Below are 17,744 nucleotides of genomic sequence, written 5' to 3' on the forward strand. Positions count from 1 at the left end.
TTAAAAACTACAGACTGAAATGTAATTAAGTGCAAAAGTAAAAATGTATTGCTGCAGGCAGGCACTATTCAAGTATGGAGGAGGATAATGTGGAGCTTTAAACAGCACTAAACACTGTTGCTGTTGGAGTTATTCACATGAATAACTATAGTTATGAAATAAGTAACGAAATAAATACATGCTTCAACAAATACCTGCATGAATTCAGCTTGGAGCAATAAATTGTGTATCACTAATATAATTTCACATAAGAAAATCAGCATAGCTGTATTCAGGTAAGGTTTCTAAAGTATTGATAATTGAAAGTGGATTACATCAAACAGTTGTCATTAAACAGAGCAATTGCGATAAAACAGCCATGGTGAACTTAGAAAAATATACTGTTTACTCGACAAGATGAATAAAAACAATATCCACAATATAAATCAATAATTTTCAGTCCATTTCATTTGTTCACACTGCTAAATTAATGTTTTTAAAATGTAGGTATTGACAAACTTGTGAAATTATGGTGGCAGTTATTTATTTATTTAAATATTCACTGGCAATTCCCAGTATTATAAAATAATAAGTGTCTGACTGCTCCCTCAATATACATCCAAATGTAAAATAAATAAATGACTAAGTAGTGAAGCTATGATTTGTGGTATTGGATCAGTATCACTGATACCAGCTTGACTTTTAAAAAAGAAATCGGTGGTATCAAACATTACTAGTAATGAAGCAAATACACATATACATATATAAAGTGAATCTGAGGGTTTATTAGGTTTAACAAACATTCAAAAATTGTAAAAAAAAAGAGAGATAGTTGTGCCAATTTGGCAGTGCAGTTTTGAAATGTAAATGCATTACATCATCACAATTGGAGAAAATGTAGTAGTCGTCCATCGCCATATCAAGATTGACTTCGAGGTATCACTGTATCGCAGATTTTTAAATCGTACATGTCTAATTTTATATTGCAGATGTTTAGCTGGAATGTAGGCTTTTTTTAAATTCCAAAATGTATTTACCGTTATGTGTCGCAAATGAAGTTTCATGATTTGAAACATGTTTTAAATATGCTAAATTATATTTTGGGTTCAGTGGAGCACCACATATTAGCGGCAAAGCAGCTGCAGAGTCACATGGTTAAAAAAAATAAATATTTTTTTTCCCCATTTTTCTTTCTTCTTTGAGGGAAAACCAATCCCGCTTACTTTTTATGCACTTTTATCCACAGAATTTGAATGTAATTTGTGCAACTAACAATTTTTTATGAAGCTGTTTATGTCTTTACTGTTCTCCACTTTACCGTTATGCAAGGAGTGTATTCCAGTGGACCACCACCATTTGTTCTGTCAATAAGGATTCCCTTTACTATGAATGCCTAAAATATGAAATCATCAACAACATTTTGAAAATAGAACTTTAAACATTGCTGTTTCAGCATGGGCAACATTTACCTATATAAAACCATTTAAAAAATTGCTATATTAGAATGTTACCGTGAATAACTTTACCGTTATTTATCCAGTTATTTGAAAATAACCCATATGTAAAGAAAATGAAAAATAAAATAAATATGCGGTCGCTACTTTACAGATATTCGTCTATCGCGGGGCTTCTGGAATGTAACCCTAGCGAAAAAACAGGAACTACCACTTGAGTAACGTTCAACAGACTCACCGCCTGGGTACTGTATGCTCACCAGAACGTGAAGAAAGCCTTCAACTTCAGCTGGCGATGCCTGCTGAGCGGGTTGCAGAGCCTGGCCTCCTCATACGTCATACCGCTGTCGGGTGTGGCTGTCGTGATGGAGCATCAGCGGTCAGCGGCTAATAAGGTGTGATGGCTCCACCCGAGGATGTAGCCTCACTGGGACACTTCCTGGCAACTCTTCAATGTACAACTGTGTCCTAGAGTTGTGTTTTTTTTTTTTTTTTTTTCATCCTGCATGAATTTTACTTCCTAAACGCCACAGCAGTTGATTTCTTGTCACTTTTATGTTTCACAATGGAAAAGCTATTTAGATTAATTTTTGCAAAATATTTCTAAGCAGTTTTAAAGACTGGAAATTTAGTTGAGATATTTTTTTTCCAAATACATTGTACATAAAGATGACTGATGAAAATGTGCTAAGATTGGGAATTACGCAGTCCTGAATTGTGGAGCTCTAGGGTTCTATTTTTGTCACTAGCATTGCGTGTGGCGTAACTCTGTGAGGAGGTGGTTCAGAACCGGTATTGGTATTTTCTGGATCTGCGTAGAGAAGCGCTTTTAAAAGTGGGACGTCTGTGCTGGTGTGGGCGTGTTCACAGCAGACTTCAACCCTGTACAATCAAAGCAGCTCCTCTCATTCCCTTTAAATGTAGCGCACAAGTGGTGCACTAACAGTCTTTGACTTGACGGAAGTAAGAAACTGATTTGCTCGAGTCTGGGAGGTTAAAACGCACAAACTATGTTTATAAGGAAATGCAAGCAGACTTGCACAGGCGGCTGATGTACTGTAAAGTTGGCTCGTACATTCACATTCACACAGTCACTGAGGGGGAAGTGAACCCACGCTGCCTGCACAAAAGTCAGGTGAATGTACCACTACACCATCAGTGACTGAGCCTGGAAGTCCCACCTCCAGCCTGGATGTCCCATCGCCAACGTGGATATCCCAGCCCCAGCCAGGAAGACCCACCTCCAGCATGGAAGTCCCACCTCCATCTTGGAAGTCCCACCTCCAGGGTGGCTGACCCACCGCCAGCGTGGATATCCATCCCCAGCCTGGAATACCCACCTCCAGTACGGCATGCAAGTCCCACCTTCAGCTTGGATGTCCCAGCCACAGCCTGGAAGACCCAACTTCAGCGCCACCTGGAAGACCCCACCTCCAGCATAGGTAGTCCCAACTCCAGCCTGGGAGATTTACTTCAAGCCTGGATGTCCCACTTCCAGTGCACAGAAATAGCCCCCAAACACCTGTTTCGAATGACCTTTTTAATTTGAATCATCCATCCATCCATACAATTTCTTTACCGCTTATCCTCACGAGGGTTGCGGCCTGCTGGAGCCAATCCCAGCTATCTTCGGGTGGGAGGCGGTGCACACCCTGAACCGGTCGCCAGCCAATCGGGCACATAGAAACAAACAACCATTTGCACTCACATTCATACCTACGGGCAATTTAGAGTCTTCAATCAACCTACCATGAATGTTTTTGGGATGTGTGCGGAAATTGGAGTGCCCGGAGAAAACCCAACCAGGCACTGGGAGAACATACAAACTCCACAACTGTTTGAAAATTAAATAGCTAGTCTTTGTAGTTTATTCAATTAAATATAGGTTGATCATGATTTGTAAATCATTGTATTCTGTTTTTATTTATGATTAACACAATGTCCCAACTTCACTGGAATTGTGGTTGTAGTTTTAGAGTTCTAGAAGAAACTGTTCTCTTGCTGGTGTTTGGCTTTTTTCAACTATTAAAATGTAAATGTATAATTGATAAAGGCTATTAAAATGTCTAGTTAGATAAGATAAACTTTATTACTCCCACAGTGGGGAAATTTGCAAAGAGGTACATTAATCACAGATGTAGTTTTAGCAGTAGGCTACTAGATGCAGTCCAAGCACGGCATAACTTCATAAAAATGAGAAAGCATGGATTATAAATTAGCTAGCTAACATCAGTCAACATGATTTATCATATCTCTGTATATTTAAATGGCTACCAAAAGACTCTTGTCAAAACCATTTCCTAGTTATGTTATTGCTAGCGATTGTTGATCACTAATTTGGATGGCACTGTTGGGCATCACATTACAATTAAAAAAGGGGCATCGTTACTTGTAATAATTTTTGCTTAGTATCTCTGACGTTAGCTTCTTAGCATGCTTCGTATTTATATCCATGTCCGGTGTATGCGTGCAGTGTTTCTCCCTTTCGCTGTAGTAGCCAAAGAGTGGCAATAACCAAAAATTGTATATTTAAGACAAGATAATTCACTCTGTAACCCGCAGTGATGATTAGACAGAAGGTGGTAACTACCGACAAATACGCAACTTTACTTTATGCTATAAGGGAGTGTTTCCCAATCTTTGTTGAGCCAAGGCACACAGTTTACATGATGACAATTTCACACACTACCAAACAAAAAGTATACACAGGATGGTCAACTAATGATGATCTTGTCTTACTTTACACCCAAATGAACTAACTCAGTCTCAGTATGAAATGGGGACCTGTTACGTTACACACAAAGCTAAGCCGTTACTTTTTTTCTGTAAGAATGGCAACAGGTGGATTCATACAGTAGATGGATTTTAAGTTCTCTTCCATCTAGTGGAAGCCAGGGGTTTTGTCAGAGAGGCATAGCTTTAAACACACACGCACACACATGCACACAGACACACTCGCACACAAACATTATTTCACACACATGCACACAGACACACTCGCACACAAACATTCTTTCATTGTCTTCTCAAGCAGGGACGAAGACTGCAAATTAGCTGAAGGTAGACCTCTTCTATGCATTTTTATTTTCAAAGGCACAGTGTTAGAGGGGGGACTGCTTTTAGATTTGGTGTTGAGTTGTGCTGACTTTGTTTTCACTTATTTTAGGCCATGGGTGGGCAAATGTTTGTGGTTAGGGTCTAGTATCAAGGGCCACATTCCATTTTTAAAATAGGCAGATGGGCCTGGTCATTCATTCGAAGGTGAGGTAAAAAGTCAAAAAGTTAAATTGTAAAACATGACTTGAATACTAATAGGAATTAATTCTACACCTTGCCCACCCTTATTTTGGCCCCAAGTTGCATGAGATAGGGAGGACACGCATTTCCTGGGTTGGCCCTCCTCCACCTCCTTGCTATCTGTCTTTATAAGGAGAAGGCAGAGGTCATGTTGAAGTTTCCAAAGAAACGCCAGCAGTGGGTCACAACAAGTTGGGTCCAGAGTCCAGTCCACATGGTGTATTGAAGGCCTGTGGAACGTTCCAGAAGGGAAGAGCGTCGTTCGGCATGTCTCCGCTCCAGCTGTCCGTCTTGTGGCGGCTGTCGCTCGCCTTCTTCTTCAATGCATCCCTGTTCTTCCTAGACATTTTCACAGCTGCGGTGGTCGAAGCGAACTGTCACAATGGCAACGGAACACAACACGAAAGGACGCTTGCACGAAACCAATCAGAGAGCGAGGAACTTTCAGGATACGAATCTGATTGGATGACTCGAAGCGGCGACCCAGACGTGAGTCAATCTTTCAACTAAAAGTCTTCAAGTATTCTCACATGAAATGTACTTGAGTATCAAAAGTAATCTTCTCACATGAAATGTACTTAAAGTATTTAAATAGGTGAGCGGAGTAAAGTTTTGATTACGTGTACTTTTTTTATTTAATTTGATCATGTATTTAGTTTACTTCTGTGGTGTAGTTTGATTTGATTTGACCTTTATTTAGCTCGAACAATCAAAACATATGAAAAATAAATGAAAAAGGATATATGAAATATATCATTTACACCATATAAAGTACAAAGTACAAATGAATAAGAGGCAGAAGGTAGCAAAAGCTATTTTTTATTTATTTTTGCCCGGTGCCAAACTGACTATGTGGGGGTCCACCGTGTATCAAATTCTCTTGCAAAGCTAGAAATAATAAATTACCGTAGATAAAAAGTAAATCACATCATCTAAACAAAATCAGCTTTCAAGCCCCAGCTACAACACTTTGTAGCTGCATTTAAATTTATTATTATTATCGCTCTTTTTTATTTGCACATCAAGAACGTTCCAGAGGGTTATAAATCCTACCCCACAGACTGCTTCTAAGACTAGTATGGATGCTTTTAATTATGGATTAAATTGTAACTGCCTTGACTATCCATTCATATTTTTTTGAATATTTCCTGGCAATACATTATTACGGCCTTTAAAAATAAATTCAGCAGTTTTCAATTCCACCAAGTCCATGAATTTCAACATATGTGACTCTAAAAACAAGAGCGAGATTATAAATAATTACACCATTATTACATTTTCAACAGGGTAACTTGTAATTGTACCTATTTCTCGAGTAATCTTCCCAACGCTGAGTGCTAATATATGTAAACCGTGGAACTGCTCGCTTTCAAGTCACTGCAGATTGACGAAAGGTGTGATGGCCCCTTGATTGACAGCAGAAAAAAAACATTAGGAGTTAAAAAACAAAACAAAACAAAAACAGGCCCCACCGAAAGTCACTCCAGACGGCACTAATGTTCCGCTTCATGCTCGACGGTTAAGGCATTACAGCAACAATTTTATTTTCAAGTAGCGAGAAACAAACATGGTTAGGGGAATTGTAAGTAAAAGTATACATTTTACTTAGGAAATGTAGTGCAGTAAAAGTGAAAGTTGCCAGAAATACAGATAAAGTAAAGTGCAGTTATGTAAAAAAAATCTTCATAAATATAGTATCAAAGTATTTGTATTCCGTTTCGAAATGTATTTTTACATAGTGGATTATATAGTTCACTCATCAGTCAAATGAAAACTAGACTGTGTTCACAACTGTTCACTTATTCCCAATTCTTAGTCACTAAACATTGATGCCTTGAGATATTTTTGCAGCTCTGATCTGTCTTTTGGACATTTATTTATTTTTATTTATTTTTTTGCTTTGACTGATCTCAACGGAAAATCCAGTCTGAGAACAAGACAAGACCCAGACCCTCAAAATGTGTCTCGAGCAGCTATGTGCAGAGTGGGGGCTATGAGTGCTCTGGCACTATAGATCTCTCTCTCTCTCTCTCTCTCTCTCTCTCTCTCTATATATATATATAGATATATTAATTTTCTACACCGCTTATCCTCATTAGGGTTCTGGGTATGCTGGAGCATATCCCAGCTAACTGCAGGCACGGGGAGAACATGCAAACTCCAACGTCTGAGCGTCTGCCTCACAGTTCTGGGGACCGGGGTTCAAATCCCGGCCCCGCCTGTGTGGAGTTTGCATGTTCTCCCCGTGCCTGCGTGGGTTTTCTCCGGGCACTCCAGTTTCCTCCCAGATCCTAAAAACATGCGTGGTAGGTTGAGTGACGTCTCAAAATTGCCCGTAGGTGTGAATGTGAGAGCGAATGATTGTTTGTTTATGTGTGCCCTGCAATTGGCTGGCAACCAGTTCAGGGTGTACCCCGCCTAATGCCCGATGATACCTGGGATAGGCTCCAGCACGCCTGCGACTGGCGGCCGACTGGTTAGAGCGTCAGCCTCACAGTTCTGAGGAGCGGGGTTCAATCCTCGGCCTCGCCTGTGTGGAGTTTGCATGTTCTCCCAGTGCCTGCGTGGGTTTTCTCCGGGCACTCCGGTTTCCTCCCACATCCCAAAAACATTCATGAATTGAAGACTCTAAATTGCCGTAGGTGTGAATGTGAGTGCGAATGATTGATTGTTTGTATGTGCCCGGCGATTGGCTGGCAACCAGTTCAGGGTGTACCCCGCCTCCTGCCGGGATGGATCTTTTGGATGGATGGATATATAGGGTTAGGTTATATATATAAACAAAGAGAAGTACATTAAACGCATTTCTGAGCTGCTCTTGAACGCATCACCAGTAGCGTGCACACAAGCAGGTAGTAATGTACACGATGACGCTGGTCATGGCGGCAGAGCCCCAGAGTTGATCTAACCTTCAACAAACAACTCATGTTAGTTGAGTCAAACTGTTAAATGATTGTGGAGTGAGTCGGTCATTAGGGTGAAAAGTCCACTGACTGGGAGGGACTTGCAAGCGCTGACTTGCAAGCGCTGACTTGATATACGAGCGCTGTATGGTGGCAGTGAACTCAACTCACTTGAGAACAAGTGGAAGTTTGGCAGATAGAATTTGTGAACAATTTTTCAAGAGGCTTGAAGCTGTTTATTGACACTAACAGCTGAAGTTTACTGTCAAATTAAACATAAGACAAAGAGAAGTACACGAGTATTTAAGGCAGTCACGTAGCCGCCGTTACCAAAATGCTAACATGCAATAGGAAACTTCATAGGCACACAATACACAAATTCTGCAGCAACATATGAAGACAGAGAATATAACAATACTCACAGGAATATATATTTCATCCTCTGCGAAGAATGACAAATTTGACTGCCATAGTGAGAAGGCGAGAGAGGAGCTGTGCCCCCAGAACGGTATATCTGTACGTATCCGTCTTATACTGCCCCCAGGTGGCAAAGGCACACACAGCACAATGAGCAGCACAATTGAAGGAGAAAGTGGGACAAAAACTGTTTAACTGTTTAACTCATACTAGTGTATTTAGTGTATGGTATTAAAGTATAGTTTAGCATACAGTATATAGTAGGGGTGGGACTCCAAAAAATATCCAATTAATTAGAGGCTTTGCAACTAAGTCATCTCACAAATTGCACAAAACCTCGCTTATCAAGGCTTCCATCGGGTAGTCCATCCATTTTCTGAGCCGCTTCTCCTCACAAGGGTCGCGGGCGTGCTGGAGCCTATCCCAGCTGTCATCGGGCAGGAGGCGGGGTACACCCTGAACTGGTTGCCAGCCAATCGCAGGGCACATAGAAACAAACAACCATTCGCACTCACAGTCATCCCTACGGGCAATTTAGAGTCTCCAATTAATGCATGTTTTTGGGATGTGGGAGGAAACCGGAGTGCCCGGAGAAAACCCACGCAGGCACGGGGAGAACATGCAAACTCCACACAGGCGGGGCCGGGGATTGAACCCGGGTCCTCAGAACTGTGAGGCTGACGCTCTAACCAGTCGTCCACCGTGCCGCCTCCATCGAGTAGTTTTCTTTAAAAATGAAATTAGGCTCCCATCAGTCCTAACAACGCTGTTTAGCAGATTTTTTTCCCCACAAGTATGTATTCGAACATTTGAGATGGAAATGTGAAAGGATCTGAGTATATTTTATGAATGAATTTGAGGATGGTATGTGAATAGATTTGACATGTTTATGCGAGCTTATTTGAGCTGTATGTGTGCAGATGTTTGACATGTGTATGTGAGCGTGTATTTGTATGTGTTAAAAAGGAAGTGGTTTCAAAATAAAATATGGCATTGGCCAACAGCCATGAAGTACAATAGGGAGCCTAACTTAAGCAGTAGCGTTACATAGCATTATACTGTATAATACATACATATATTTAATGTATATATGTCGTATACTTGTTGATTATTGTGTTACAATAACGCTTTTCTTTATTGATTTAAAATGTGTGCTTTTAATGTGTAAGTGCTGAAGGGTATGACGTAATGGTCGGCCAATCAGAAGCCGTGTCGTGTATGACAAAGGGCTAGGCTGGCTCGTCTATCAAGAGCGAGATGCCATTAACCGGATGCGGATGCTGCCGAATAAATGGGCCTTTTGGGCTAAAGCGCAGCAATAAAAAATTTACACTATTCACGTGTAAGCATAATCGACGTGTGCGTGAGCATGATTGACGTGGACTCGTGAATGCCAGTGATGTGTGCGAGAATGTGATTGACGTGCTCGTGTGAACGCATTTGAGTAGTGTTAATGAGAGTGTTTGAGTGGTGCTAATGAGAGTGTTTGTATAGTGTTAATGAGAGCAAGACTCCTGTGTATGAGAGTGTTTTAGTCGTGTTAATGAGAGTGTTTGAGTAGTCCTTATGAGAGCAAGACTCGTGCATATGAGAGTGTTTGAGTAGTGTTAATGAGATTGTTTGAGTAGTGGTAATGAGAGTGTTTGAGTAGTCCTTATGAGAGCAAGACTTGTGCATATGAGAGTGAGTAGTGGTAATGAGAGTGTTTGAGTAGTGTTAATGAGAGTGTTTGAGTAGAGTTAATGGGAGCAAGACTCGTGTGAATGAGAGTGTTTGTGTTGTGTTTATGAGAGCCTCTCAGTAGTTTGTGTGCCTGTGAAAGCATCTGATTAGTAAGTGTGAGAGCTAATCCTGAATAATGTCCCTAACGGCCCCTCATAGGGTACACCTTGAACCGGTCGCCCGCCAATCGCAGGGCACATAAAAACAAACAACCATTTAGAATCAGAATCAGAATCATCTTTATTTGCTAAGTATGTCCAAAAAACACACAAGGAATTTGTCTCCGGTAATTGGAGCCGCTCTAGTACGACAACAGACAGTCAATTGACAGAGAACACTTTTGAGACATAAAGACATTGAGAAAAACAGTCACTGAGTTATCTGGTAATGCCGGTCCTTTTTTTTTTGACAATTGTGCAAAAAGATGCAGAGTCCTCTGGCACTTAGAGCAGTTCGAATGACTAATATTGCAATAGTCCGGTGCAATGACCATTGTGCAAAGGGCGCCGAGACTTCAAGCGAGTAGTACGATAGTCTGGGACAATCTTGATTGTGCAAATGTTGCAGATACTCCTCAGTCAATGTGCAAATGGAGCAGATGCTACTCTGGCATGAGTGGCCAGTATTGGTCAACAACAAATATGATAGTGCAGCGTGGTGAGACTACTACAGTGAGTTCACAAGTAATATATAATTCACACTCACATTCACACCTACGCATAATTTAGAGTTTTCAATCAACCTACCACGCATGTTTTTGGGATGTGGAGGAAACTGGAGTGCGCAGAGAAAACCCACGCAGGCACGGGGAGAACATGCAAACTCCACACAGGCGGGGCCGGGATTTGAACCCCAGCCCCCAGAACTGTGATGCAGATGTGCTAACCAGTCGTTCACCGTGCCGCCGGACTCACATATTCTCAAGTGTAAAATGATCTGTTGTTTTTCTCATTAAAATTTGGCTGGAATGGCTAAATGGAATTGCCATTCATTTTAATGGGGAAAGAAGATTTGAGTTACAAACGTGGTCAAGGTACAAATTAAACTTGTATCTCAAGGCAGACTGTACATTACACCAAACAGATATTACACTCAGACCCACACGCTAATTGACGAGTGTAATTCCGTGGCGCAAACAAAGATTGACCGTTTGCTTGTTTGTTGTGTGCGTCAGTCAGTGTGTGGCTGGACTCCATGCTTGTCATATGGCCAGACGATCTTCATGGTGGGTCTGCTGCTTGGATCGCTTGTGGGCGGAGTTCTGGCTGACAGGTACTATTCACACCGCAGCAAAAAGTACTCACGCTCCTAAGGAGAAGTATAGGTACTTCAGGGGAAAAAAATGCTCTTGTAAAAGTAGAAGTACTCATTCAACTCCTTTACTTAAAGGTGCAGTGTGTAGTGTTGAAACTACTAGCAAGATTTGAATGTAGCCTCACTGCACTACCCCCACTCCCCTCTTGCTGAATCCACGCCCCTCGCAGGTGTGCACACGCAAGTCACGAGCTGGCTTTGCCGTGGTCCTCTTGTAGCAGCTACTTTGCCTTTTTTCATCACGTCTTGTTCACCGGTAAGTAAAAATAATGTTGTCCTATTGAATATAAGTGGAAAACTCTTGTGACATTATAGTTATAAAGTTATAAGCATGAATGTTGCATTTCATCGATTATTAGCCCCATTTAGCAACAAATAGCTTTGATAAAAGCTATAAATATCAATACTCCACATTGTAGTACAGAGGCAATGTCTGTCTGCAATGTGAATTTTTTCGCTTTTGTTGTTCAGAGTTTCCAAGAGGAGAGCACGGCTATTGGTGACCCTGGTCGACTTCAACGCCTGGCCGAGTACGTCACAGACGAGGAGGTACGCTATGCATTGTACAATAGTCACATGATTTGTACACGCGCATTTAACCACAAACACGTTTTTAGAAATGGTGAATCACAGGTAAAAGCAAATTGTGTCAACTACCGTGATTCTGCTCAAAAATTGCACCAAAACTTCCAAATTGTAATTGTAAAACTGTTGAGCTGTCTCAAAAGCATTGTTACTAAACCCATTTTTTACAGTAACTTGAAGAACAGCTGAACATACTATTATCCTTGACTTCTGCTTTCAAAACGAGTTATCCATCAAATTGTTGTGTTGTGGGTACGGAAAGTATTCAGACCTCCTTAAATTTTTCACTCTTTTTACATTGCAGCCATTTGCTAAAATCCTTGAAGTTAATTTTTTCCTCATTCATGTACGCACAGCACCCCATGTTGACAGAAAAAACCCAGAATTTTTGAATTTTTTGCAGACTTATTAAAAAAGAAAAACTGAAATATCACACAGCCATAAGTATAGAGACCCTTTTCTCATTATTTAGTAGAATCCCTCTTTTGAGCTAATACATCAATTTTTTGGGGGGGAATGATGCAACAAGTTTTTCACACCTGGATTTGGGGATCCTATGCCATTCCTTGCAGACCCTCTTCAGTTCTGTCAGGTTGGATGGTGAACATTGGTGGACAGCCATTTTCAGGTCTCTCCAGAGATGCTCAATTGGGTTTAAGTCAGGGCTCTGGCAGGGTCATTCAAGAACAGTCATGGACTTGTTCTGAAGCCACTCCTTCGTTATTTTAGCTGTGTGCTGAGTGTCATTGTCTTGTTGAAAGGTGAACCTTCGGCCCAGTCTGAGGTCCTGAGCACTCTGGAGAAGGATTTAGTTCAGGATATCCATGTACTTGGCCGCATTCATCTTTCCTTCGATTGCATCCAGTCGTCCTGTCCCTGCAGCTGCAAAACACCCCCACAGCATGACGCTGCCACCACCATGCTTCACTGTTGGAACTGTATTGGACAGGTGATGAGCAGTGCCTGTTTTTCTCCACACATTCCACTTAGAATTAAGGCCAAAAAGTTCTATCTTGGTCTCATCACACCAGAGGATCTTATTTCTCACCATCTTGGAGTCCTTCAAGTGTGTTTTTAAAAATTTGTTTTTTTTAGCAAACTCCAATGCAGGGTTTCACGTGTCTTGCACTGAGGAGAGGCTTCCGTCGGGCCACACTGCCATAAAGCCCCGACTGGTGGAGGGCTGCAGTGATGGTTGACTTTCTAGAACTTCCTCCCATCTCCCGACTGCATCTCTGGAGCTCAGCCACAGTGATCTTTGGGTTCTTCTTTACCTCTCTCACCAAGGCTTTTCTCCCCCGATTGCTCAGTTTGGTCATACGGTCAGCTCTAGGAAGGGTTCTGGTCGTCCTTCCATTTAAGTATTATGGAGGCCACTGTGCTCTTAGGAACCTTAAGTACAGCAGAAATGTATTTGTAACCTTGGCCAGATCTGTGCCTTGCCACAATTCTGTCTCTGAGCTCTTCAGGCAGTACCTTTGACATCATGATTTGCTCTGACCTCCTCTCTGAGCTGTAAGGTCTTATATAGACACGTGTGTGGCTTTCCTAATCAAGTCCAATCAGTATAATGAAACACAGCTGGACTCCAATGAAAGTGTGGAACCATTTCAAGGATGATCAGAAGAAATGGACAGCCATCCATCCATTTTCTACCGCTTATCCGAGGTCGGGTCGCGGGGGCAGTAGCTTTAGCAGGGACACCCAGACTTCCCTCTCCCTAGCCACTTCATCCAGCTATTCCGGGGGGATCCCGAGGCGTTCCCAGGCCAGCCGAAGGACGTAGTCTCTCCAGCGTGTCCTGGGTCGTCCACAGGGTCTCCTCCCGGTGGGACGTGCCCGGAACACCTCACCAGGGAGGCGTCCGGGAGGCATCCGAATCAGATGCCCCAGCCACCTCATCTGGCTCCTCTCGATGTAGAGGACCAGCAGCTCTACTCTGAGATCCTCCCGGATGACCGAGCTTCTCACCCTATCTCTAAGGGAGAGCCCGGACACCCTGCGGAGGAAACTCATTTCGGCCGCTTGTATCTTGTTCTTTCGGTCACAACGCACAGCTCGTGACCATAGGTGAGGGTAGGAACGTAAATCAACTGGTAAATCGAGAGCTTTGCCTTTTGGCTTAGCTCCTTCTTTACCACAACGGATCGATACAAAGTCCGCATCACTGCAGACGCTGCACCGATCCGCCTGTCGATCTCCCGTTCCATTTTTCCCTCACTCGTGAACAAGACCACAAGATACTTGAACTCCTCCACTTGGGGCAGGATCTCATCCCCGACCTGGAGAGGGCACGCCATCCTTTTCCGACTGAGGACCATGGTCTCAGATTTTGAGGTGCTGATGCTCATCCCAGCCGCTTCACACTCGGCTGCGAACCGCTCCAGTGAGAGTTGGAGATCACTGCTTGATGAAGCCAACAGAACCACATCATCTGCAAAAAGCAGAGATGCAATACTGAGGCCACCAAACTGGACACCCTCTACGCCTCGGCTGCGTCTTGAAATTCTGTCCATAAAAGTTATGAACAGAATCGGTGACAAAGGGCAGCCTTGGCGGAGTCCAACCCTCACTGGAAACTAGTCCGACTTACTGCCGGATATGCGGACCAATCTCTGACTCCGGTCGTACGGGGATCAAACAGCCCATATCAGGGGGTTTGGTACCCGAAGCACCCCCCACAGGACCCTCGAGGGACACGGTCGAACGCCTTCCCCAAGTCCACAAAACACATGTAGACTGGTTGGGCGAACTCCCACGCACCCTCAAGGGTGTAGAGCTGGTCCACTGTGCCACGGCCAGGATGAAAACCACACTGCTCCTCCTGAATCTGAGATTCGACATCCCGACGGACCCTCCTCTCCAGCACCCCTGAATAGACCTTACCACCCCAGTCTGCCAATCCAGAGGCACTGTCCCCGATGCAGAGGCGTGTCAACCAGAACAGCCCCACAACATCCAGAGCCTTTAGGAACTCTGGACGAATCTCATCCACCCCCGCGGCCTTGCCACCAAGGAGCTTTTTAACCACCTCGGTGACCTCAACCCCAGAGATAGGAGAGCCCACCTCAGAGAACCCAGACTCTGCTTCCTCAAGGGAAGGCATGTCGGTGGAATTGAGGAGGTCTTCGAAGTATTCTCCCCACCAGCTCACAACGTCCCGAGGTCAGCAGCGCCCTATCCCCACTATGCGCAGTGTTCATGGTGCACTGCTTCCCCCTCCTGAGACACCGGATGGTAGACCAGAATTTCCTCGAAGCCGTCCGGAAGTCTTTCTCCATGGCCTCACCGAACAACTCCCATGCCCGGGTTTTTGCTTCAGCGACCACCTAAGCTGCATTCCGCTTGGCCAGCCGGTACCCATCAGCTGCCTCAGGAGTCCCACAGGCCAAAAAGGCCCGATAGGACTCCTTCTTCAGCTTGACGATATCCCTCACCGTTGGTGTCCACCAACGGGTTTGGGGATTGCCGCCACGACAGGCACCAACCACCTTACCGCCACAGCTCCGGTCGGCTGCCTCAGCAACGGAGGCGCGGAGCATGGTCCACTCGGACTCGATGTCCCTCGTCTCCCCCGGAACATGAGCAAAGTTCTGTTGGACGTGGGAGTTGAAACTCCTTCAGACAGGGGATTCCGCCAGACGTTTCCAGCAGACACTCACAATACGTTTGGGCCTGCCACGTCGGACCGGCATCTTCCCCCACCATCAGAGCCAACTCACCACCAGGTGACAGGTCCGCCCCTCTCTTCACCCGAGTGTCCAAGACATGCAGCCGCAAGTCCGATGACATGACCACAAAGTCGATCATCGAACTGCGACCTAGGGTGTCCTGGTGCCAAGTGCACGTGTGGACACCCTTCTGCTTGAACATGGTGTTCGTTATGGACAATCTGTGATGAGCACAGAGGTCCAATAACAGAACACCGCTCGGGTTCTGATCGGGGGGACCGTTCCTCCCAATCACGCCCTTCCAGGTCTCACTGTCATTGCCCATGTGATCATTGAAGTCCCCCAGCAGAACGATGGAGTCACCAGCGGGAGCGATCTCCAGCACCTCCTCCAAAGACTCCAAAAAGGGTGGGTACTCTGAACTACTGTTTGGTTCATAGGCACAAACAACAGTCAGGACCCGTCCCCCCACTCGAACGCGAAGGGAGGCTACCCACTTGTCCACCGGGGTGAACCCAACATACAGACGCCAAGCCGGAGAGCAATAAGTATACCCACACCTGCTCTGCGCCTCTCACCGTGGGCAACTCCAGAGTGGAAGAGAGTCCAACCCCTCTCGAGAGGACTGGTACCAGAGCCCAAGCTGTGTGTGGAGGCGAGTCCGACTATATCTAGTGAACTTCTCAACCTCACACACCAGCTTGGGCTCCTTCGCTGCCAGAGAGGTGACATTCCACGTCGCTAGAGCCAGCTTCTGTAGCGGGAGATCGGATCGCCAAGGTCCCTGCCTTCGGCCACCGTCCAGCTCGCACTGTACCCGACCACTATGGCCCCTCCCACAGGTGGTGAGCCCATGGGAAGGGGGACCCACGTTACCCTTTCGGGCTGTGCCCGGCCGGGTGCATGCCCGGCTACCAGGCGCCAGCCGGTACCCATCAGCTGCCTCAGGAGTTCCACAGGCCAAAAAGGCCCGATAGGACTCCTTCTTCAGCTTGACGACATCCCTCACCGTTGGTGTCCACCAACGGGTTCGGGGATGGCCGCCACGACAGGCACCAACCACCTTACAGCCACAGCTCCGGTCGGCTGCCTCAGCAACGGAGGCGCGGAGCATGGTCCACTCGGACTTGATGTCCCTCGTCTCCCCCGGAACATGAGCAAAGTTCTGTTGGACGTGGGAGTTGAAACTCCTTCAGACAGGGGATTCCGCCAGACGTTCCCAGCAGACACTCACAATACGTTTGGGCCTGCCACGTCGGACCGGCATCTTCCCCCACCATCAGAGCCAACTCACCACCAGGTGACAGCTCTGCCCCTCTCTTCACCCGAGTGTCCAAGACATACAGCCGCAAGTCCGATGACATGACCACAAAGTCGATCATCGAACTGCAACCTAGGGTGTCCTGGTGCCAAGTGCACGTGTGGACACCCTTCTGCTTGAACATGGTGTTCGTTATGGACAATCTGTGATGAGCACAGAGGTCCAATAACAGAACACCGCTCGGGTTCTGATCGGGGGGACCGTTCCTCCCAATCACGCCCTTCCAGGTCTCACTGTCATTGCCCATGTGATCATTGAAGTCACCCAGCAGAACGATGGAGTCACCAGCGGGAGCGATCTCCAGCACCTCCTCCAAAGACTCCAAAAAGGGTGGGTACTCTGAACTACTGTTTGGTTCATAGGCACAAACAACAGTCAGGACCCGTCCCCCCACTCGAACGCGGAGGGAGGCTACCCTCTCGTCCACTGGGGTGAACCCAACATACAGACGCCAAGCCGGGGAGCAATAAGTATACCCACACCTGCTCGGCGCCTCTCACCGTGGGCAACTCCAGAGTGGAAGAGAGTCCAACCCCTCTCGAGAGGACTGGTACCAGAGCCCAAGCTGTGTGTGGAGGCGAGTCCGACTATATCTAGTGAACTTCTCAACTTCACACACCAGCTTGGGCTCCTTCGCTTCCAGAGAGGTGACATTCCACGTCGCTAGAGCCAGCTTCTGTAGCGGGAGATCGGATCGCCAAGGTCCCTGCCTTCGGCCACCGTCCAGCTCGCACTGTACCCGACCACTATGGCCCCTCCCACAGGTGGTGAGCCCATGGGAAGGGGGACCCATGTTACCCTTTCGGGCTGTGCCCGGCTGGGTGCATGCCCGGCTCCCAGGCGCTCGCCTTCCAGCCCCACCTCCAGGCCTGGCTCTAGAGGGGGGCCCCGATGACAACTTAGCTCCTAGGATCATTGGACACACAAACCCCTCCACCATGATAAGGTGACGGCTTCCAAGAGGGGGAAATTGACAGCACCCGAGTTAAATATATGAGTGTCACAGCAAAGGGTTTGAATACTTATGGTTGTGTGATATTTCAGTTTTTCTTTTTTAACTAATTTTCAAAAATGTCTACAA

General features: G+C 45.4%; 1 protein-coding gene across 11 annotated transcripts in view; it reads left to right on the forward strand.

Moving 5' to 3' along the window:
• Positions 1 to 17,744, forward strand: part of si:dkey-190l8.2 — a 39,786-nt gene that overhangs the window by 3,572 nt on the left and 18,470 nt on the right. For 6 of the 11 annotated variants that reach the window (XR_009790392.1, XM_061786940.1, XM_061786977.1 and 3 more), the window contains 3 exons: positions 1,697 to 4,493; positions 4,864 to 5,219; positions 10,947 to 11,044. Coding sequence is in view for 10 of the 11 variants with exons in the window: in XM_061786940.1 (XP_061642924.1) it covers positions 4,373 to 4,493; positions 4,864 to 5,219; positions 10,947 to 11,044 (575 nt within the window). In the remaining variant the exon portion in view is untranslated. Of the gene's footprint in view, positions 1 to 1,665; positions 4,494 to 4,863; positions 5,220 to 10,946; positions 11,045 to 11,256; positions 11,343 to 11,557; positions 11,636 to 17,744 lie in introns of those variants that run through there. The other 5 variants (XM_061786960.1, XM_061786922.1, XM_061786968.1 and 2 more) reach the window with 5 other exon arrangements.

Source organism: Phyllopteryx taeniolatus, chromosome 1 (assembly GCF_024500385.1).
Source record: "Phyllopteryx taeniolatus isolate TA_2022b chromosome 1, UOR_Ptae_1.2, whole genome shotgun sequence".
Taxonomy (NCBI): domain Eukaryota; kingdom Metazoa; phylum Chordata; class Actinopteri; order Syngnathiformes; family Syngnathidae; genus Phyllopteryx; species Phyllopteryx taeniolatus.